Raw genomic sequence first — 23,356 nt, forward strand, 5'->3', positions numbered from 1 at the left:
ATAAATGGACTTCTGAAATTTGAAACAAAAGGATGCTAATTAGTAACAGGAAAATATATAGTAAAATTCAGAAGAATCTTGGGTGGTAAACACACAATAGAATATACAGATGTCAAATTATAATGTTCACCTGAAAATTATATAATTATATTAACTAAGTTACCCCCAATAAACTTAATTAAAAATAAAAAATAAAAAAATTCAGAAGAATCTAATGTAATGAAGGTAGGTGAATCACTTATAAATCTATTAGAAAGGCTAAAAGACAGAAGTAAAAATAACTATAATTACAATAATTTATTAATGATACACAAGATAAAAGTATGAAATTGTGACATCAAAACAAAATAGGGAGGGAGGGAGAGTAAAAATGTAGTGTTAGAATGTATTTGAACTTAAGTTGTTATCAACTTAGAGTGTTATGTTTGTACAGCTAAAACTAATACAATGTTATATATTCAAAGAATATGTCGAGTTTCAAGCAACTTCATAAACAAAAAGATAAATAATGTTTTATATAAGCCTCATGATCAGCACAAACCAAAAACCTATAATAGATACATAAAAGAAAATGCAATCAAAGCATACTACTTACAGAAAAGCATCAAATCACAAAGGAAGAAAACAAGAGAAGAAAGGAACAAAGCAATCACAAAGCAGCCAGAAAAAATTAACAAAACAGCAGTAGCTACTTTAAGTGTAATTGGGCTCCAATTCAATAAAATACAAAGAGTAGCCAAATGGATATTTTTTAAAAAGACTATATACTGCCTACAAAATACTCGCTTCCATTTCAGTATGCATCAGACTGAAAGTGAAGGGATAGAAAAAGATATTCCATGCAAATGGTAAATAAACAAGAAAAAGAGGTAGCTATATTTTTAACATAAAATAGACTTTAAGTCAAAAATTGTCACAAGAAACAGAGAAGGTCATTATATAATGATAAAGGGGTCAATCCAACAAGAGTATATAACATTTTAAAACATTCACGCACCCAAAATAAGAGCACCTAAATATGTAAAGCAAATATTAACCGACTTAAAGGGAGAAATAGAAATACAAAGAGTAGGGGATTTCAATACCCTACTTTCATCAATGGATGAATCATTCAGATAGAAAATCAATAAGAAAACATTGGACTTAAAGGGCATATTAGATCAAATGGACATAACAGACATTTACAGAACATTCCATCCAAAAGCAGTAGAATACATATTCTCCTCCAACATATAGAACATTCTCCAGAATAGACCATATGTTATGCCACAAAACAAGTCTTAATAAATTTAATAAGATTTAAATCCTGTCAAGCCTCTTTTCCAACCACAATTATATGAAACTAGAAATCAATTATAAGAAGAAAGCTGGAAAAGTCAAAAATATGTGGAGATTAAGCAACATGCTCCTGATAACCAATGAATTAAAGAATAAATAAAAAAAATTAAAAAACATCTTGTCACAATGAAAATCAAAATACAATATAACAAAACTTATGGGATGCAGCAAAAGTAGTTCAAAGAGGGAAGTTCATAGCAATAAATGCCTACATTGAGAAACAAGATTTCAAACAACCTAACTTTACACCTCAAACTAGAAAGACATATGAAGCTCTAAATTAGTACAAGGAAAGAAAGAAAGATCAGAGCAGAAATAAATGAAATAGAGACTAAAAATATAGTAAGAGATGGTTTTCTGAAAAGATAAACAAAATAGGCAAACCTTTAGCTAGATTCACCAAGAAGAGAGAAGACTCAAATATATAAAATCAAAATAGAGGAGACATTACAACTGATACTACAGAAATACAAAGAATCATAAGAAGTTATTATAAACAACTGCATTCCAACAAACTGGACAACCTACAAAAAAAATGGACAAATTCTTAGAAATATTCAACCTACCAAGACTGAATCATGAAAAAATAAAAATTCTGAACACACTAATTTCTAGTATGGAGATTGAATCAGTAACCCAAAACCTTCCAACAAACAAAAGTCTAGAACCAGATGGTTTCAATGGTGATTTCTACCAAAACTTCAAAGAAAAATTAATAACAATCCTTCTCAATCTCTTCCCCCCAAAATAGAAGAGGGAACACTTCCTAACTCATTTTATGACTCCAACATTATCCTGATATCAAAACCAGACAAGGACACTACGAGAAAATTGCAGGCCAATATATCTGATGAACAGAGATGCAAAAATCCTCAACAAAATATCAGCAAATCAAATTCAACAATACATTAAAAGGATCCTATAATCAAGTAGGATTTATACCAGGGATAAAAGAATGGTTCAACATCTGCAAATCAATGTGATACATCACATTAACAAAAATTATGTGATCGTCTCAATAGATATAGAAAGTATTTGACAAAATTTAATATCTATTTATATCGAGTGGATATAGAGAGAACATCCCTTAGCATAATAAAGACTACAGGTAACATTATACTCAACAGTGAAAAACTGTAAGCACTTCCTCCAAGATCAGCAAGAAGACAAGAATGCTCACTCACTACTTTTATTTAAGATACAACTGGAAGTCCTAGCCAGAGCAATTAGGCAAGAAAAGGAAAAAAAAGGTATTCACGTTGGAATGGAAGACATACAACTGTCTTTATTTGCAAATGGCATAATATTATATGAAAAAAAAAACCCAAAACTGTTAGACATATAAATTCAGAAAGGTTGGAGGACAGAAAATCAATATACAAAATCGGTTGTATTTCTATGTACTAACAACAGGCTATCAGAAAGAAAAGTTAAGAAAATCACATTTATAATTGCATCAAGAATACCTAGGAATAAATTTAACAAAGGAAGTGAAAGATACTGAATGTACACTGAAAACTAAAACATTAATGAAAGAAACTGAAGACAACAAATAAATAGAAAGATAATCCTTGCTTATTCATATTACTAAACTGTCTATACTACCCAAAGCAATCTAAAGATTTAATGCAATTTCTATCAAAATTCCAATGACATTTTTCATAGAAATAGGAAAAAAATCCACAAAAAATCCTTTTGTATGGAACCACAAAAGGCCCCCAAAACCAAAGCAATCTTGAGAAAGAACAAAGTTGGAGGTGTCACATTTCCTCTTTACAAATTATATTACAAAACTATAGCAATCAAAACAATATGGTATTAGCATAAAAACAGCCTCATAGATGCCTTACTATTAAAGTATACAGATGAAACTTATTGGATTTTGTTAACCAAAGTCACCATAAAAATATTAATTAATTAAAATAAAACAGACACACAGATCAATGGAACAGAATAGAGAGCCCAGAAATAAACCCATACATAAATAGTCAATTAATTAACAACAAAGGAGCCAAGAACAGACAATAGGGAAAGGATAGCCTCTTCAGTAAATGGTGCTGGGAAAAACTGGCCAGCCACATGTAAAAGAATGAAGCTGAACCACTCTTACACCATACACAACAATCAATTCAAAATAGACTGAAGACTTGAACATAAGACCTGAAACAAAACTCCTAGAAAACATAGGAGGCAAACTCCTTGACCTTGGTCTTGACAATAATTTTTTTGATTTGACACCAAAAGCAAATGAAATAAAAGCAAAAACAAACAAGTGGGAGTACATCAATCTAAAAGGCTTCTCTACAATAAAGAAAATCAACAAAATGAAAGGCAACTTATAGAATGGGAGAAAATATTTGCAAATCATATATCTGATAAGAGGTTAATATCTAAAAATATATCAAGAACTCATACCACTTAATATTTAAAATATATAAATAAATCAAACAACCCAATAAGAAATAAAAATACAATCAGATTAAAAAATGAGCAGAGAACCAGAATAGACACTTTTCCAAAGATATACAAATGGCCAACAGGTACATGAAAAGGTACTCAGCATCACTAATCATGAAAAAGATGCGAATCAAAACTACAATGAGATATCACCTCACACCTGTTAGAATGGGTATCATCAAAAAAAAATTAAATGTGAGTAAGAATGTAGAGAAAAGGGAACTCTTATACACTGTTGGTAGGAATATAAATTGGTATAGTCACTATGGAAAATAGTATGGATGTTCCTCAAAAAAATTAAAAAATAGAGCTACCATATGATCTAGCAATCCACTTCTGGGTATATATCTGAAGGAAATGAAAACAGGATGTCAAAGAGATATCAGTACTCCCATGTTCATTTCAACATTTTTCACAATAGCTAAGATATAGAAACAACCTAAGTGCACATGTCCATCGATAGATGGAGATTATATATATATATACGTATGTATATATACATATTTGTATATATTTGCATGCAACAGATAATATATAAAAGATTATTCAGCCATGAGAAAGATAGAAATCTTGCCATTTGCACCAGCACGGATGGTCCTTGAGGGGGTTATGAAAAGTAAAGTAAACTAGACAAAAAAAGACAAATGCTGCAATGTGGAATCTGAAAATAAATATATCAAACTAATAGAAACAGTAGAAAAGTGATTGCCAGTGACTGGAGGTGGAGAAAAGAGGGAGAGGTTTGTAAAAGGGTACAAAACTTTCAATTATAAAATGAATAAGTTCCGAGGATCAGATATATAACATGGTGACTGTAGTTAACACTGTAATGTATAATTGAAACTTGCTAATAGAGTAGAACTTAAATGTTTTCACACACACAAAAAGATAAATAGATGCTTGAAGTATAGATTTGTTAATTAACTAGATGGTGGGAATTGTTTCACAATGTACACATACATCAAATTACTACAATGTATACTTTAACTATCTTACAATTTCATATGTCAATTATACATCAATGAAGCTGAAGTTTTAAAATTCAATAATTGTTATTCAAAGTTAAAACACTTTATTCATCAGTGACAAAGTCTAAGGCATTAGAGATTATTATCCTGAAGACTATAAATTTGGTCTCAAATACTTTTTTTAAATCCACTTAAATAATGTTTAAATGCAATAGAAATTAAACTTGAAAAAATGAGAAATTGAGAAATAAAGAGGAAGAAGCTCTTTGAAACTTTGGATTTCAGAGACTAAACATTAAATTCAGAGTATGTAAATCTGTCTCATTCAAAGCATTTTAGCTTGGACAACAAAATCATAGCCATGAAAACTTTACTATAGAAGAATCAAATTAAAACCTGTAATGAAAATTAAGCTGACTTCAAGAGGAAGTCTGTATCAGTCCCATTGAGTCTTCAGCTTAAAATTCTTCAGAAAAAAATGCCCTAAAAATAAGAGTTTAAGATGCCAACTTTCACCACTCCTGTTTACCATTGTATTGGAAGTCTTAGCCATGGCATAAGACAAGAAAGAGAAAATAAAAGGTATCCGAATTGGAAAAGTAGTAAAACTCTCATTATTTGCAGATGACATTATACTATATATAGAAAACCCTAAAGATTCCACAAAACAACTGTTAGAAATGACCAGTGAATTCAGTAAAGTAGCAGGATACAAAATTAATATTCAGAAGTCTAGAACAAATAATCTTAAACTTTATATGGAACCATAAAATACCCAAAATAGCCACGGCAATCTTGGAAAAGAACAAAGTTGGAGGTATCATAGTGCCTGTTATCAAACTATACTTACAAGCCTACAGTAATAAAACAGCATGGTACTGGCATAAAAAATAGATACGTTGATCAATGGAACAGAATAGAGAGCCCAGAAATAAATCCACATCTATATGCTCAGTTAATAGATAATGAAAGAGGCAAGAATATACAATGAGTAAAGATAGATTTTTCTCTAAATAGTGCTGGGAAAATTGGACAGATACATGCAAAAGAAAGAAAGAAACTGGATCACCTTCTTACACCATATGTAAAAAGAGATTCAAAATGGATTAAAGACTTAAATGTAAGAACCCAAACCATAAAACTTCTAGAAGAAAACATAGGCAATAATCTGCTATTGCTACTAGTAATTGTTTTTCAGACATATCTCCTCGGGCAAGGGAAACAAAAGAAAAAACAAATGGAATGGACATCAAACTAAAAATGTTTTGCACAGCAAAGGAAACAATCAACAAAATAAAAAGATAACTGACTGAATGGGAGAAGACATTCATATATGATACATCTGATAAGAGGTTAATATCTAAAATATATAAAGAACTCATATAACTCAACAAGAAAAAAAAATCCATTTAAAAAACGGGCAGAAAACCTGAATAGATATTTCTCCAGAGAGGAAATACAGATGGCCAATAAACATATGAAAAAGATGCTCAAAGTCACTAATCATCAGAGAAATACAAAACCACAGTGAGATATCGCCTCACTCCTGTCAGAGTGGCTAACGTCAATAAATCAAAGAACAACAAGTGTTGGCGAGGATGTGGAGAAAAGGGAACCCTTATACACTGTTGGTGGGATTGCAATTTGGTACAGTCTGGAGGTTTCTCAAAAAATTAAAAATGGATATACCTTTGACCCAGCAATTGCACTTCTGGGTATTTATCCAAAGGAAACCAAAATAATAATTCATAAAGATCTGTGCACCCCTATGTTCATGGCAGCACAATTTACAATAGCCAAGATATGGAAGCAACATAAATGCCCATCAACAGATAATTGGATAAAGAAATTATTGTTCATATATACAATGGAATATTAGCCATTGAAAAAAATTAAATCCTACCATTCGCAATGACATGGATAGACCTAGAGATTATCATGCTGAGTGAAATAAGTCAGACAGAGAAAGATAAATATCATAGGATTTCACTCGTATGCAGAATCTAAGGAACAAAAAGAACAAACTAATCAAAAACAGACTCACAAATAAAGAAGACAGTCTGGTGACGGCCAGAGGAGAGAAGGGCTGGGGGGCTGGGAGAATGGAGTGAAGGGTTAAAGAAGTACAAATTAGTAGTTGGTAGATAGTCACGGGGTTGGGGAGCATGGCATAGGGAATGCAGTCAGCATTTATGTAATGGCTAGGTGTAGAGCCAGAGGAGAGAAAGAACAATTAAGGGGGGGATCGTTTTACAAACTATATAAACGTCTAACCAATGTACTATAACTTGAAACTAATAAAATTTAAAAAAATAATAAGAGTTTAAAAACCTCAAAAGTGTCAGCAAAAAATAGAGAAGTATGATATAATCATTCCTTGTTTGACAGTCAAAAACACAAATAAAGACAAATTAAAAAGTACATAAACCTCAGTTCAGTGTATGATGGCAGAGATGTTCTGCTGTACCAGGCTTGCAGTAGTGCAGCTCCTAGCTTTTAGGCCCCAGCATCACTAATGCCAAGCCATTGACAGAGTGGTATCTTAACTAAAATGAACTCAACCCATTGTAGTTGGGCATTGTTTTGAGCTGCAAAGCTTCAGACCATACCTCGCAGATTCTCCCTGAGATTTCGAGCTGCCTTATATCCTTTAATAAATTCTTTTCCTGCTTAAACAAATAAAGCAAATGACCAACATTAAATCAATCAACAAATCAACTTGCATAATACTACTTTTCACTGTCTAGGAATTGTATGATATATTAAAAAGTTTGTTTAACACAACTAGTTTATGAAGTATTAAATATTAATTTATATTCTTCTATAAAGCTTTGGCAAGGACTATGTTAAAAATAATTTCATTTATATTCAATAAGCCCTGTGTCAGTAAATCATTGTTGTACCTTAAACTAAATCAAATAAATGCACTCAATCAAATCTTGATTTAAAGGCAGAAGAGAACAGTTAATTTAAAGAAGCTTGTAAATTTTTAAAATTTGGGAATTCTGTAAAATAAAAATTTCCCTTTTGCTTTAATCTGTTTATTGTTTTAAGATTGAATTTTTCAGAATGTTGAATTTTCTCTACACCTGGGCACCACTGTAATCAGGGAGCAATTGTAGGAACAGAACCATTCTAGTTATGTTATGTAGAAAGTGATTTAATACAAGAAACTAGGTATTTATCAAATCACTGAAAGATTGGAGAAGTAAATTCTAAGCTTGGTCTATAGGTATGACTTTCAAACTGAAGAACATATTGTTATAAGATCAGGAATCTACTACAACTGCCTCTTGACATGCAAAAAGCTTGTGATTGGAAACGGGAATGTTATTTTCAAAACAAAGCAGTCTCCATTGCAATAACACCAAAGCAGCAGAAATATGGCTTCCATCCCATTTTCAAATTAATTGTCAGCCCTTTTGAAGCCCTGAGCCACTATGTAAAAAAGGTCACCACGCAACGAGGAAACCCAAGCCTCCTGAAGAAGCCCCCATTGACAGTCCCAACTGAACTCAGTCTTTGCATCATTCTAGCTCAGGCTTGTGAGTAAAGAAACCTCCAAAGGATTCCAAACCCGCTATCCATTCAAGCATTTCCAGCTAAGGCCCCAGACATTATGGATATAATATCGCCACCTTGCCTTAGCCTGCCTAATCATGGCCCACAGAATCTGTGAACATAGTCAAATGATTGTTATTTTACATCATTAACATTGGGAGTGTTTTGTTTTGTTTTGTTTTATGCAACAAGAGCTAACCAAAACACGTCATAGATATTTTATGTTTCAACAAGCATTTCGGAAACATCTTTAAAGGTTATAACACTCTTATGTGATTATATACTACAATTTACCTAAAATTTTATGCTCAATTTTAAAAGATAGCTAATTTCCATTTTTTTCTATAATAACTAAAACAACAGTGCATAATTTTATCAATAGAGGTTTCATTTACATTTTATATTTAGCATTATTGCTTTATCATAATATCCAGAATGACTGTCTGGGCTAGGACCAAATTTTTCTTTCTAAATGTTTTATAACAATTCTTATCTATCTTGAATATTTAGCATGGTAAAAAAAAAATGTTTTAAAGAAAGCAAATATACTGCCATATATTTTAAAAATTTAAGTACAAAAATAAATCCTCTAAGCTAATCATCCCTGGTGAAAACAAATATATGACCCCAAACTCTGGGCTGCTCATGAAGGGTAATATCAGCTGGACCTTGCAACTCAAACATGAGAGCCTGAGGAAATTTTGGTCACTGTAGCAGATAACGGCTGGGGGGAAGACTAGTATGTTGAGTAATCTAATAATTGATACTGCTTTATTATGAGCTGAAATGAAAATTCACATGAAACAGCCACCAAGAGATGATAATAGCTAGGCAGGGGCTTTGGCTTAGAAGTGCAATGGGTCTCAGCTAAGTGAACAAATTTTACTATTCTCAGGGTCTGCCATATACTCTTGTACCTGGCTAAGAAGGCTGTGAATTCACCCCACATTCCTCTGGACAAGCAGTAAACCACAGAACAAGGCATCACATCTAAGGAGCAACTTGTCCTAATTGATATACCTAGAGGGAGGCTCATTTTTGCAGTTTATATCCCCAAAAGAGTTGCTATTTTCTAATTCACTCTAAGTCCTTGTTAGTTCCAGCTGTTGCACTCCTATTTATAAGTTCTTCCTATTTATAAGACTAGATTTGATAGTGAAAGAAGGGTAGAGCTCTTAACTTCGGGTTTCCCATGGCTCACTCATGGGATATTTCTGTCTTTCTACCCAGGAAATTTGGGATTTCTGAGATCTATGTTAGTATGGGAGATGACTGGCCCTAAAGGGCTTGGATCTCAATGTGCATCACACAAGCCACAGCTAAACCTTACAAAATATTTTATGTGACCCTGTAGCCTAGTTTTCAAGGATAGAGATACTTAATAAGAAAATCTGGATTAGAACCCTGGCTTCATACATACTACTTATGTAATATTGTACAATTTTCTGAATCTTTTTCCTGAGCTTCAGTTTCATCTACAAAATCAGAATAATAAAAGCACCTACCTTACAGGATTGTTAAGAAGATTAAATGAATAACGTGCATGAAATGCCTGGCATTTAAGTATTCAATAAATGTTAACTCTCATTCTAAAAATAATAAAACACACTAGTTCATATAAATACTGAAACCTAATTCTCATCCTTGCATGAGCTGCAAGGGAATCTAGGAAATGTACAATTATGTTTTGAAACTCTACAATACATAAAAGCTGTAATGGAGTAGACACTGAGTGCCAGTTCTCCATGTCCAACATGGATATTAAACATGAATTCTCCATTTAATTCTATTGTCCTTTGAATGACCAAAGAAGAACATTTAAAATGGATTAAAATTTTGAATATTGCAGTACTATGAGATATTTCAAATATTTTTTAGCATTAAGAAAAATAAGATATTTTTGTGCAATTATTTCAAAGTTTTTAAGTTATATCAAAGCAGCTAAACTCACAAGCTCTACATAAACAGTACTGTCTTAGACATGAGCAGTTTTAATACTCTGGAATGAGAATGACAATAATTTTTGTTCAGTTTTCCATATACCAGGAAGTATTCTGGCATGCGACATGTTTTATCACAAAAACTCCATGAGCCAGATAATTATATTCCCAATTTACAGAAGAGAAAACTAAAGCATGAAGACTTCAATAATTTGTAAAACTAGTAAGAGGTAGAATTTGGATTTGAGCCCAGGCAGTCTAGCTCTAGAGTCAGTATTGTTAAGTACATTGTAGTTCATTCTGAACTACACAGTAAGATGCTTTCATTCTATATATCTTACTCTCCAAGTACTTGAAGTACTTCCAAAACTTATATAAATGTTTATTTTAATCATTCAAAAGAAAGCTCAGTACTATAACCAATTTTGTATTGCCATTAAATGGTAGAATAGTGGGGATATAGAATATTAAACTATGTTAACTAGTCAGATTTTTAAAATAAATCTTATATTTAATAAATATGAAATTTTTGGCTAGCTATTGAGATTGACTACATTTTAAAATAACAAGGACTAAGCCATCTTTATGTTTTGAAAAAAGGAATTCTCACTTTTCTTCATTTATTCATCTATACACTTGGATTCCTTGTTATTAGGATTAATTATAATATTTATGCTGCCTTCCTCTTGGTACAGATCATGTAAATGGGCACTGCACAAGTCCAACTTCTCAGAGCTGCAGTTCTGGAAAACGTCTTTCTAGTGCTGATGTTTCGAAAGTAAATCGCTGGGGTCCGGGAAGACCACCATTTCGAAAAGCACAGTCAGCTGCTTGCATGGAAATTTCTTTACCAGTTACAACAGAAGGTAGGTTAAACATACAAGTTTTTGTGAATACAGTTATAATTTGATATGCCATGGTTATGTGAGCTGAAAGACAAGGGATGGAGGGCATGTGCAAAAGACATAAGAAACTACAGTCGACTTTAGGCAATGAATAACTGAAAGCCATAACTCCAAATTTCTCACTACACCTGTTCTTCATCTCTAATACCAGAATGGCTCTGCTTTTTGGTAAGTTCCCACCTCTTCCGTACAAAGGAGTATGTCTTAATCCGTTGTGTATACTCCCAGTAATAACTGAGAGTTTCTATCCATCCCAGTGGGAAGCCTCTTAGTATCTATTTGTAGATAGTTATTTAATGTCTTGCAACCTTAATTTCTTCAAGTGTCCAGTCATGTTACCAAGAAAAAAAGCATGATATTGAATTCTAAAGTTTGCAATTTTCATCTTCATATGTTTTTAAAGAAGATTGTTTGCTTATTTATGGAATTAGTGTGGGGGCAGGGAGTAAAGTACAAGAGCCAGAAGACCAAAAATTTTTAGAGAGGGAGAAAAGGGGGAAATCTTGTAACTGTGCTGCTATTGTCTTGCTGATAAACTTTGAATAGAGAGAGAAAAAAAATCTCAGGAAGATTTGCTATGGTAATTCGATGGTATACAGTGATTTACCACCTTCTAAAACTTTGATAGTAATGATATTATTCAAATTTTTAAAATAATTTTTTTAGTTTTTATTGTTTCTTTAGTATTATGCCATACTAAATCTGGTCCATGCAGATATCATCTCTATCACAAGTATCTATGACTAACAATCTGGAATGTTGATGAACCATGAATGAAAAATCGGGGTACATATTAGCTAGGAATGTTTAGAAGCAAAATATAAATGTTATAAAAGAAGTAGCACTCAATCACTGTATTGAGAGTTGAGAATTTTGAGTTTCAGATCTTTCTGTCTCTAACTTGTGCTGGATTCTGGGAAGAATACTTAACTGTTTCCATCTCCAAATCTATAAAATATATAGATTATATCCGAGCTTACTCTTATCTCTAAGTTCTGTTATAATTATGTTATAAACTTGCTGAGGGATAGGAGGGAAGAAATTAGGAATACTATATTTTGTTTTCTAGAAAAAGGATAGTTTGGGGAATTTATATTTGTCTCTTTTTACATAAACGAGTCACATTTCTACCTATCAAGAAGGAAAGGAGAGTGAGTAAGTAGGAAGAAGAATATGAGGAACATGAACTCTGGAGTGACTGTAAGAACAACCTCCTAATACCATTTAACTGAGGTGGTGAGTTTATGCTTACTGGAGTGTTCACACGTGTAAGTGTTGATGACCAGGAGAACCTAAAACCATCCTGCTTCCTTTAAGTGGGCTGAAGCCCTCTATGGAAGATAACCACTGTCAATGGGATGGCACTGTCTATGGCTCCTCATTTGGCCCTAGATAGTTAGGACTGAATTTGTATCGGGGTAGTTAAGCTTGAAACAAGTTCAGGGAGATAACATTAGCTCTTTGGCCTTTATAAATAGTTCAGTTTTTACAATTGTAATTACTCCAGAAATAGCAAAACCAAAAATTGTGGTAGGGGAATGTATTTGCCATAGAACATTTGTGACTCTTCAGGTTAGTAGCCACAATGTTGTCAGTAAGTGGGAATTGCCCAAAAAAATCATTAGAAATATTTCCAACAATTGAGAGATAGGAGGGAAGCATAATTAAAATGGTACCAGAAATTCTTATAACCTTAATTATTTTAGACTAAATATTTTTTTTTCTAGATGAGATAATTTCAACTAATTTGTGAAGTAATATATAGAGAAAAAACATAGCGAACTGGAACTCTGGAGAGTCAAGTTCTAGTTTCAGCTCTGCCTAGGTTTATGATTTACACTTCTGAACTTCAGTCTCCATCTTCAAAATAAACTTGTAAACTGGATAAGCTGCCTTCCAGATCACTTAAAGAATCAGATTCTACTTCTCCCTCCTAATTTTGGTTTTCATGTACTAAGTCTGACTTTATTTTTTTTCTCAAAATATACTAACATTTAATTTGCTTTTTAAAATTTCCATAGAAAACCGAGAAAATTCCTATAATCGTTCTAGAAGCTCTAGCATCTCCAGTATTGACAAAGATTCTAAAGAAGCAATTACAGCACTATACTTCATGGAGTCCTTTGCTCGGAAAAATGACTCCACCATCTCCCCTTGTTTGTTTGTTGGAACAAGTTTGGGAATGGTGTTAATCCTCCCCCTGAACCTGCCTTTGGCAGATGAACAAAGATTCACAGAGCCAGTCATGGTACTGCCTAGTGGTAAGAGTTTCTCTTTATTCCTTCATTGCTACTTTTTAAGATTTAGATAAAATGTATTGTAAAACATTAATTTGTATTGATCTGGAGCAAAGATTAGGAGTATAGGTATTCTGTGTAATAGAAACTGAGAATTTCATAAGTCGTGTACTATTTCAACATTTATCATATTGCAAATTTACCTTCTCTTTAAGGTAAAATAGTACAACCATTTCTCTGGTAGTAAACTGTGGAACTACCAACCTAAACAATGCCTTAGAAAACAAAAAAGCACTGAGAAAAATTTTAATGCAAAAGGTAAAAAATTATTTTAAATAAATTGAAGCATTTCTTCAAAGTTTTGTACCAGATTTGAGCCTGTGAGTGTTTTTACGTAACCCTTAAAGAACTTAGAATGATTAAGCTAGAAGTAGTCTGACTTGAGGTGGCTTTCTAAAGTCTTCGAAATCTTCTCATGTTGTTGCAAAAGGATGCCAAACAATTTCTTTCCTTTTTATCCTAGTGCCTAGAAATTTGACCTAAGTTATGAGTATTGTTGCTAAAGCATATGTTGTATGCTTTTCCTACTTGAATTATCTTTTGTCTTTCAAAGACAAGATGAGTGTGATTCTTCCTATTCTTTTTAATAACATTTTTAAATTTGTTCTTAATAATGTTTACTGTCACTTTCCTATATATGATAAACACTATCTGAAAAACATTTCCTGAGTAAAAAAAATTATTTATAGCATAAGGAATTTTATTTTAAGAAGTACATATATATGGTATGGTAGGTTGGATAAAGTTGTGTTTTTTGTTAACTGGTATGCGAAATTCATATACATGGATTGTTACTTATTGTCAGCTCTCTACCAGTATGGCAAATTCAGATAAATGTATTTGTGTGTCTATGTGGCTTAAAAAACAGAAGTTCATTTTCTCACACTTCTGAAAGCTAGAGGTCCAAGATTAAAGTGTCCGCACGTCTGGTTTCTTATGAGGCCTCTCTCCTTGACTTGCAGTTGGCCATCCCTTTGTATGCATGGATCCCTGGTGTCTCTGTGTGTCCTAATCTCTTTTGAGAAAGACACCATCAGTTTGGATTAGGGCTCACCCTAACAACCTCATTTTAATTTAATTACTTCTTTAAAGGCTCTTTCTCAAAAACAGTCACATTCTGAGATACTGAGATTTAGATCTTTAACGTATGAATTTGGGGGAGAAATGATTCAGCTCATAAAGTGCATTATATTTGAAAATATTGACAAATTGACAAATCTTTACCTAGACTAAGAAGAAATGAGAGAAGATTCATAAATAAAATCAGAAATGAAAGATGAGCCATTACAAATGATGCCACATAAGATTATAAGAAACTACTATGAAAAATTATATGCCTATAAACTGGATAACCTAGAAGAAATGGATAAATTCCTAGAAATATATAACCAACTAAGACTGAATAATGAAATAGAAAGTCTGAACAGATAACTAATAAGGATTTGAATCAGTAATCAAAAACCTCTTGAGAAAAGCTCATTTCTCTTTTTTAAGAAATCTTTTCATATGAATTTATCTTGATTATCTTGACAAATTCTAATCAATGATATGGAAATTTGAAATGCACTAAATCATTGAATTTTAGAATGGGAAAGCATCTAGAGATTATCCATTCTAATAGCTATCACTGTAGTCTGCATCAGAATCACTTGGAGGGTTTGTTACAATGCAGATTATTGGGCCTCATCCCCAGAGTTTCTAATTCACTAGGTCTGGGCTGGAGTCTGAGGATTTGCATTTTTAACAAGCTCCCAGGTGATGCTGACCACATACATGCAACTTTACATGCTGGTATGGAAAAACCTATAATTATTTCCTTCTGTATAGGGGAAAATCCAGTCGCTCCTTCTGTGTGTTTCTCTTGTGTCTCCATTACTTTCACACTTACCACCACACTCACAACACTTCTGACACCAGATGTGTGGAGATTTTTTCCTCACAACATACAATTCTCTGCAACACTGGCTAGGTGTCCGACAATTTAACTCAATTCTGACACTATTACCTGGAGATAGCACCATATCCCACAGGTTAAGGGCTCAGTTCCACAAGACTGTCCTCCCAATCCCTTTCAGACATCAATCACAAGTCTAGGTTGTTACCTGTGCTTTTGAACCATCGGTTATAAATCTGAGGTTCCCACGATCCTAACCTTGGGTTTGATTGTTACCTTGGCTCACGGAACTCAGAAAAACTGTTTACTTACTGTTTCCAGTCTGTTATGAAAGAACACAGATGAACATCCAGATGGAAGAGATTTGGGAGCAAAGAATGTGAGAAGGGACGCAGAGCTTCCATGCCTTCTCCAGAAACGTCACTCTCCCAGTACCTTAACCTGTTCACCAATCCGGAAGCTCTCCAAACCCCCTCCTTTGGGGTTTTTATGGAGACATTACATATGCATAATTGATTAAATCATTGATCATTGGTGACTAACTCAATTTGCAGCCTCCACCCCCATGCCAACCCCCACCTCATTAACATAACAAAAGACACCTGTGTTGCTCTCATCACTGGACATTCCAAGAGTTTTAGGAGCTCTGTGGCTGGAACCAGGGATAAAGAACAAATATATATTTATTATAAATCACAATATCACACATGCATATTCAGCATTATCACAATCCTGGTTAAATTTAATTCTACGTACTTTATTTCTATATCTGTATAACTGAATATGGCTGGGAAAAAATATATAACCACATATATAACAGTCTCATTTTGAAACAGATTATCAATAACCTCAAGTGGGCTCCTGTGTTGCTGGGTTATCATACTGTTTTTATCTCATCCTCTCTCCCATCCTCTTGAACAATTGCAATTTTCTCCACTCTCCTCAAAGCTCTAATATCTTCTCAACTGTTCTCAATCTCAGCTAATAACCATGTGTCCTCTTTTACAGAGAAAATTGAAACAATTAGATAAGAACTTCAACAGCTGCCACCACCACATCTACCAACCTATCTGCCTTTACCCTCATGGTTTCTATATTCTCTATTATTATGACTAAGCTGCGTAAACTCCTAACTTGGCCAACTAGATTCTGCCTCCTTTCACTTACTCAAGAAAGTCAATCCAGCAATTGTTCTTATTTCCTTTTTATAATTCTAATTATACTGTCACATAGTTACATACAATTATATAATTCTAATAAATAGCTCTACTAAACCAGCATATAAACATGCTGTTATTTATTTCATTAAAAAGAGAAAACTTTCCTTTATAATGACCCATTTCACTTCTTTAATGCAAAATTCCTTGAAATAGTTGTGTTATATTCACTATTTCTAATTTTATTCTCCCATTCTCTCAAGTCCATTCTCATCAAGTTTTCTCCCACGTCAATCAACAAAAACCTCTGCATAGGTCACCACTGACCTCATTGCTAAATCCACTGGTCAGTTTTCAGAACACATCTTACTTGACGTATCAGCAACATAATACACAGTTTACCATTGTCTCTACCTTCAAACACTTCACTTAAATTCCAGAACACTATACTTACCTAGTTTTCTTCCTACATTTCTAACTATTCCTTCCCAGTCCCCTTTGCTGGTTCCTCCTCATTTTACTGGACTTAAAATATCAGAATGCCCAAAGACTAACTTTTTGAACCTTTTGTTTTCTACTTATAGTCAAGCCTTGGTTTAAATCAGCCAGTCTCATGACTTTAAATGCCATTTATAATCTGATGGCTCATATATTTCTATTTATAGTCTGGACATAGCCCCAAATTCCTGACATAGATATCCAGTTATTTAGCATCCACTTGGATATCTAATAAGCATCTCAAACTTATTATGTTCAAAACTGAGTTCCCGATGTTCCTTCCTTTCTCCATAGTCTTTCTCACACCGATTAATGACAATTTCATCCTTCTAATTTCTCAAGTCAAAAACAGAATCATCCCTGACCACTATGTTTCTTTCACACTCTAAATCCAATTTATTAGCAAATTCTGTTGGCTTGACCTTTATAACGTACTCAGATTCTGATCATTTCTCACCACCCCTACAGTTACCACCTGGTTCAAGCAAGTCTGTATCCATTTGTCACCTGGATTATTGTACTGATCTTTTAACGACTCGCTTTTCTTCCCACTTTCACTCCCTATAGGACATACCCAGCAGGAAGACTAATCCTATTAAATGAAAATTAGATTATATCATTCTATTCTCAAAATCCTGCCACCTTAAACTCAGTAAAGTCTGTCTTTCTGTGTCCTGCAAGAAGCTACATGACCTGGTTCTATATTATCCCTCTGATCTTATCTCTTATGAATTTGCCCTTCTCTGCTCTAAAACGTCAAGATTTGTAAGTTTGAGATTTTACTTTATTTGCAAGCTAATAAAGTAGCCAGTTTCATGGACTCTTGCATCAGAGATAAAGGATAATCACAGTAATCAAAATATCAGTACTTTGTGCTGGTTTCCTGAGCCCTAATTCTCACAGTATGATGCCTCCTCTTCTATACTGGTCTGCTTGGCCTGCCATAACAAAATGCCACATGGTAGGTGGATAAAACAACAGAAACTTATTTCCTCATACTTGTGGAGACTGGAAGTCCTAAATCAATGTTCCAGCAGTTTTGATATCTGGTGAGAGCTCTCTCCTTGAATTACAGACAGTTGCCCTCTCACCATGTGTTTATATGGCCTTTCTCCTGTTTCTCCACAGAGAGGGAGAGATAGCTCTCTGGCATCTCTTCTTATAAGGACACTAATTCTATGAGATTAGGGTCCCACTCTTATGACCTCATTTAACCTAATTTTCTTAGAGGTCCCATTTCCAAATACATCCACATTGGGGAGGGAAGAGGCACAAACATTTAATCCATAACATCTTCTACTCTATTTAAAATTTAATCACACCTTTTCCCAAGAGTTCTTATCCCTTTCCTGCTTTATTTTTTCCTTAGTATTTATTACTACCTAATATCTCATATATATATATATGTACATATGTGTATATATACTTATATACTTATATATACTTATTTATCATATATTATCTGTTTCTATTATAGAAAGTAAGTTCTATGAGGTAGGGATTTTTATCTGTTTTATTCACTATTATATCCCCTGTGCCTAAAACAGAGACTAGAACATATAGTAAGCCCTCAATAAATATTTGTTGATTGAATGAAGATTGTAGTGGGGTGGGCTGGTTATTTGTAAAGCTGGAATAATGTACACTTCTAACCAGTGAGCTCTCCGGTAAAGAGGAAAGTCCTAATTAATTGTGCGGTCAATTATTTACTGTAGAATGAATTAAGATTTTATTGTAGAAGTCCTTAAATTTTAACTTGCTTTGTAATGAAGCCCATTTCTGAACTAGTACCTATTTGTAATTTGAACTTAAGTTTTTGTTAAGTCAGAGAAGATTAAAGACAGTTATAAAGATTAATAATAGTTGGGAAAACTTAAAACCTTATATAAACCTTATAAACAGAATATAAAAACCTTTTTTTGACTACAAATTAGGAAACAAAGCAGCTGTTTTGGCAAGGGCAGCTTATTGAGAAATTGTCAGTTTGATGCTGACAGCTTGTAAACATCAGGTATAAGTAGAATGGCTTCAAAAATGTAGATTTCTTATCTTTTTAACCTACTTTAGGCTATTTCTAAATTGAGGCAGCAGGTAGTTACAGAAATGTGGTCTTACAGAAGGATCAATTCTAGATGAATTCTAATTAAATAATTTGCCATAGCTTTTGGCATTATTTTTTCTTCGTGGGATATTGGGATTGCTGGTCTTTTATACCTTGATCCTCAGAATGAAGCACCTAAACCTCTATTCTCCTGTCCTCTTCAATTATCCTAGGAGGACATCCATAGGCTACTAATTCTGGTTTTAAAGTGAGTTTAGAAACACAACTGAGAAGTTAAATCATCTCAACGTGTTATTTTGAACTTGATAAATTTTAAGTATTTTAAGTTATTGATAAACTACTTTCTAAGAGGAATGCATTTTTAAATTCACCCTTTCCCTTTTCATGTCTCTGTCACACATATGCTCTTGAGGGGTATCAGTTCTATTAATCCTCTTACTCTCTCTACATGTCAAAGGACAAAGGAAAGAGACTGCTAGGGCATTGCTTAAGAGAGAGTCTGGAAATGTCCAAAGGTCAATCTATTCCAAGTTATCCTCCTAAACTTTATAGTATCCTATCCTCTGGGACTGGTAAAAATCACCCATAGGTAGTAATCTGGCATGGATATTCAAACTTGGAGAATCCAGGTAAGTAAACCTCTTTTCTGTATAAAGATGCATTAGCCTGCCTAAGAGACAAAGGTAGTTCGATTTTTTTCCCATATAATCCAAATTGTTAGCATAAACTCTAGATGTTAAAATTTCAAGAAATTTATTCTGAGTGTTCAATTTCAGAAGAAGAAAAAAAGTATTTGCTAGCAAATGAACCTGTGAAAGAAGGAAATGGAATCAGGTAGCATGATTATTTTTTCAGTCGATTTTAATAAATAAAAATTATATATTTTCTAAAATATATTTTTTAAAAAAGAATTTTAAGATGGACTATATAGTATAAAGAAAGACCACTGGATCATGATTCAGGAAACCTAAGTTCTAAACCAGAATCAGCTGTAAACTTGCTATGTGACCTGGCCCAAGTCTCATCATATTCATGGGTCTTCATTTTCTTATTAATATAATGAAAGGGTTTGACAAGTTGATGTTTTAGGCTCCTTTTAGAACATTTTATGATTCTAAGTTATTGCAACTGATGCACTCACAAATCTACTGATTTATGTCTATTACTGCAATATTATGATTCTATAGATGTAAATTATTATAATATAAAACGCTTATTTCCCATAGATGATGATAACAGCTGTTTTAGAAAGAATTTTATGTGCCAGTGATATGAAATTGTTTTTATAGGTACATTCCTCTCATTGAAAGGAGCTGTACTAACATTCTCCTGTATGGATCAAACTGGTGGATTAATGCAACCGCCGTATGAAGTTTGGAGGGATCCAAACAACATAGATGAAAATGAAAAATCTTGGAGAAGGAAACTGGTCATGAACTGCCCCTCTCCGTCCCAAGAAACAGATCATCAGTATACAATAATCTGCTCTGAAAAACAAGCCAAAGTCTTCTCACTGCCTTCTCAGACTTGCCTTTATGTTCATAACATCACTGAGACATCTTTCATACTGCAAGCAAATGTGGTAGTCATGTGTAACAGTGCCTGTCTGGCGTGCTTTTGTGCCAATGGGCATATCATGATAATGAGGTATTTGCCTTCTTTATAAATTATTTGGTAATCACAACAGTGCCAACCAGGTACAGTTCTGAAAAGTATATGTGTAAAGTGCAAGATGTTATCAAGAAGAAACCTGAGGTCATTGTTTCATTATGTTTATGAATGTTTTATTGTTCAACAATTTGGGTTTTTATTTTGTTTTGTTTTTGTTGAGGTTTTTTTTTTTGCTAAAAATTCTTTGCATTTTGAATGAAATATATTTACCTTAATGACACTAAAGAATCTAAGGAAAGAATGATTTTCCAGTCATTCACATATTCATTCAACAAACATTTATTGAGCAAATGTTATCTCCCAGAAGCTATTCTAGGCACTAAAAGTTTAAAGATGAATAAACTACAAGGAAAAGAAATGAAGTATTACTTTTACTATGTTTCAAAGTACACAGAAGAATTTTACATACAGAATTTAATTTGATCCTTACAGCTTCCCTAGGACACAGAAAATAAAGTATTATTTGCATCCTCCATTTTACATATATGAATAACCTCTTCCCCATCACCACCCATTAATTTGACTGACTCTATCATGGATGTTTAACTGGGTTTGTTTTAGACTCATATCTTGAGGAGCTTAGTTACTTGAAATGCCTCCACATATACATTTTAATATTTTTTCATACTAAGTCTTTGAAATCCAGTATATAATTTACACTTACAGAACATCTCAATTCAGATGAGCCATGTATCAACTGCTCAATAGGCATATGTAGCTAGTGGCTACCATACTGGACAGCACAGAGCTAGAACATCATAAAAAGTCTATTCCAGGAGCACAGATATCAGGCCCCATTTTATATGGTCAGGTTCTAGGGTTTAAACTGTAATTGTGAACTACTTTGACATGAGAAATTAGCACTTTTTTTTCAAGGTGCTAGTTTTATGATCTGGGATAATTTAAAATCATTGTGCATATTGGAATTAGTGGGATGATTTCAAAGTTTAGAATTTAATTACAAGTTTGTTTTCCTCCTTTTGGCATTAGAGGTATGATTTAAAAGCAATGAGACTGGTTTTCTTCAGTAGTTTGTAAAACTGTCTCTAATGACAGTTCCAAAGGGACATTCTGATGATTTTAAGCAAAATAAGTGGCTACAACATTAGGATAAGTATATAGCCATTTGGTAAGACAGTTCAGATGAGTGGTATTCGTTTGGATGTGTAAATTCTCATCTATCATTTATAACTTTTTTCTCATTCTCTTACAGCCCCAGCCATGTTTATTTATTAATCATGCCTTCAGTGAAGGTGCCCTAAGTCATAAATAATTTTCATTTCCTCTGTATTGTGGGAGTAAAGGAATGGGGACCAAAGCCATTTCATAAAAGGTTATACACTGATGGAAATGTGGTTTGGGTCCAGTTCACGGTGCCTCCATTCCCAGGCACCGTGATCTGGACCCAAACCACATTTCCATCAGTGTATAACCTCCACAGACTCAGGAGTTTTGCTTAAAAAAAGACAATAGACCAAGCATATAGTCAGGTACTTTCAGATATAGTGTTTCTGACATAACCAAAGGCTATAACAATATTGTAGGAACATGTGAAATGCTACAAAAAGCATCCTAAAATTGCTGGCCACTGCATTTTATCCATCCTTCAAGAAAATTTTCTAATGAATTAAGACAGAAGAACTTTTTCCATGATTTTTTTCTGTATATGATTTTATGTCAAAGTCTAGTTTATTACAACTAAGATTTCGAAAAGATAAAAAGAAACAATCATAAAATATAAAAGTGGTATAAAAATCACTGCTTTTCTATAAAGGCCTGCAAATTTTATACAGAGAAATTAAAAGCTTCCAACAATTCAAATATGAAATGTGGATTTGCTTTTTTTCCATTCAGCCTACCTAGTCTTCGCCCAATGTTGGATGTTAATTATTTACCACTGACAGACATGAGGATAGCACGGACATTTTGTTTTACCAATGAAGGGCAGGCATTATACCTCGTCTCTCCTACTGAAATTCAGCGGTTAACATACAGCCAAGAGATGTGTGATAATCTACAGGTAGGTCAGGTACATTTATGAAAAAACATTAGACATGTTGTATGAAGAGAGAGAATTAGAGATGTCTAAAAGCTAACATACTATTAAGCCAGACAACAAATATGCCTTCCCTAGAATATGTTTTGAATATCATAGTCATCCTTGTGACCCTACCAAATTCTACTGTGGTTGTAGGTATACCCAGAAAAAAATAAGAAAGAAGGGGAAATGTAAAGATTATACATAGTAATGGTTAATTTGTTTATTTTGTTTTGGATTTTTTTGCCTGTGGAAAATCCTCTGAAAGATTATAAACGCTCCCTCCAGGGTGGGGAATATGTATGTACACACAAACAATTTGCATACAATTCAGGGGAGTTCGTTGACTTTTTTGTTTTTTAAGAAAACTTAATTTTGATTCAGAGACATACGAAATAATACATATTTATTCTGTGTGTTAGAAGTGGGCATTTGTCTTTGATCATAACAGTAAGCAGAGCCTAGAAACAATATAAAAGCCTATCTATCTTTGAGTAAGTAAAACTGGTCACATAATTTTTTAAAATATCTGAGAAATTTAATTGGTTCAACCCCTTCATTTTACAAATA

At 33.3% G+C, this 23,356-nt stretch overlaps 1 protein-coding gene across 3 annotated transcripts in view; it reads left to right on the forward strand.

The window, feature by feature from the left end:
* STXBP5L (syntaxin binding protein 5L) overlaps positions 1-23,356 on the forward strand; it is a 260,367-nt gene that overhangs the window by 217,617 nt on the left and 19,394 nt on the right. For all 3 annotated transcript variants that reach the window (XM_039843137.1, XM_039843139.1, XM_039843138.1), the window contains 4 exons: positions 10,960-11,130; positions 13,191-13,430; positions 20,367-20,724; positions 22,603-22,768. In XM_039843137.1, the coding sequence (XP_039699071.1) occupies positions 10,960-11,130; positions 13,191-13,430; positions 20,367-20,724; positions 22,603-22,768 (935 nt within the window). The remainder of the gene's footprint in view (positions 1-10,959; positions 11,131-13,190; positions 13,431-20,366; positions 20,725-22,602; positions 22,769-23,356) is intronic.

This window comes from Pteropus medius, unplaced genomic scaffold (genome assembly GCF_902729225.1).
Source record: "Pteropus medius unplaced genomic scaffold, Ma_sr-lr_union100, whole genome shotgun sequence".
Taxonomy (NCBI): Eukaryota; Metazoa; Chordata; class Mammalia; order Chiroptera; family Pteropodidae; genus Pteropus; species Pteropus medius.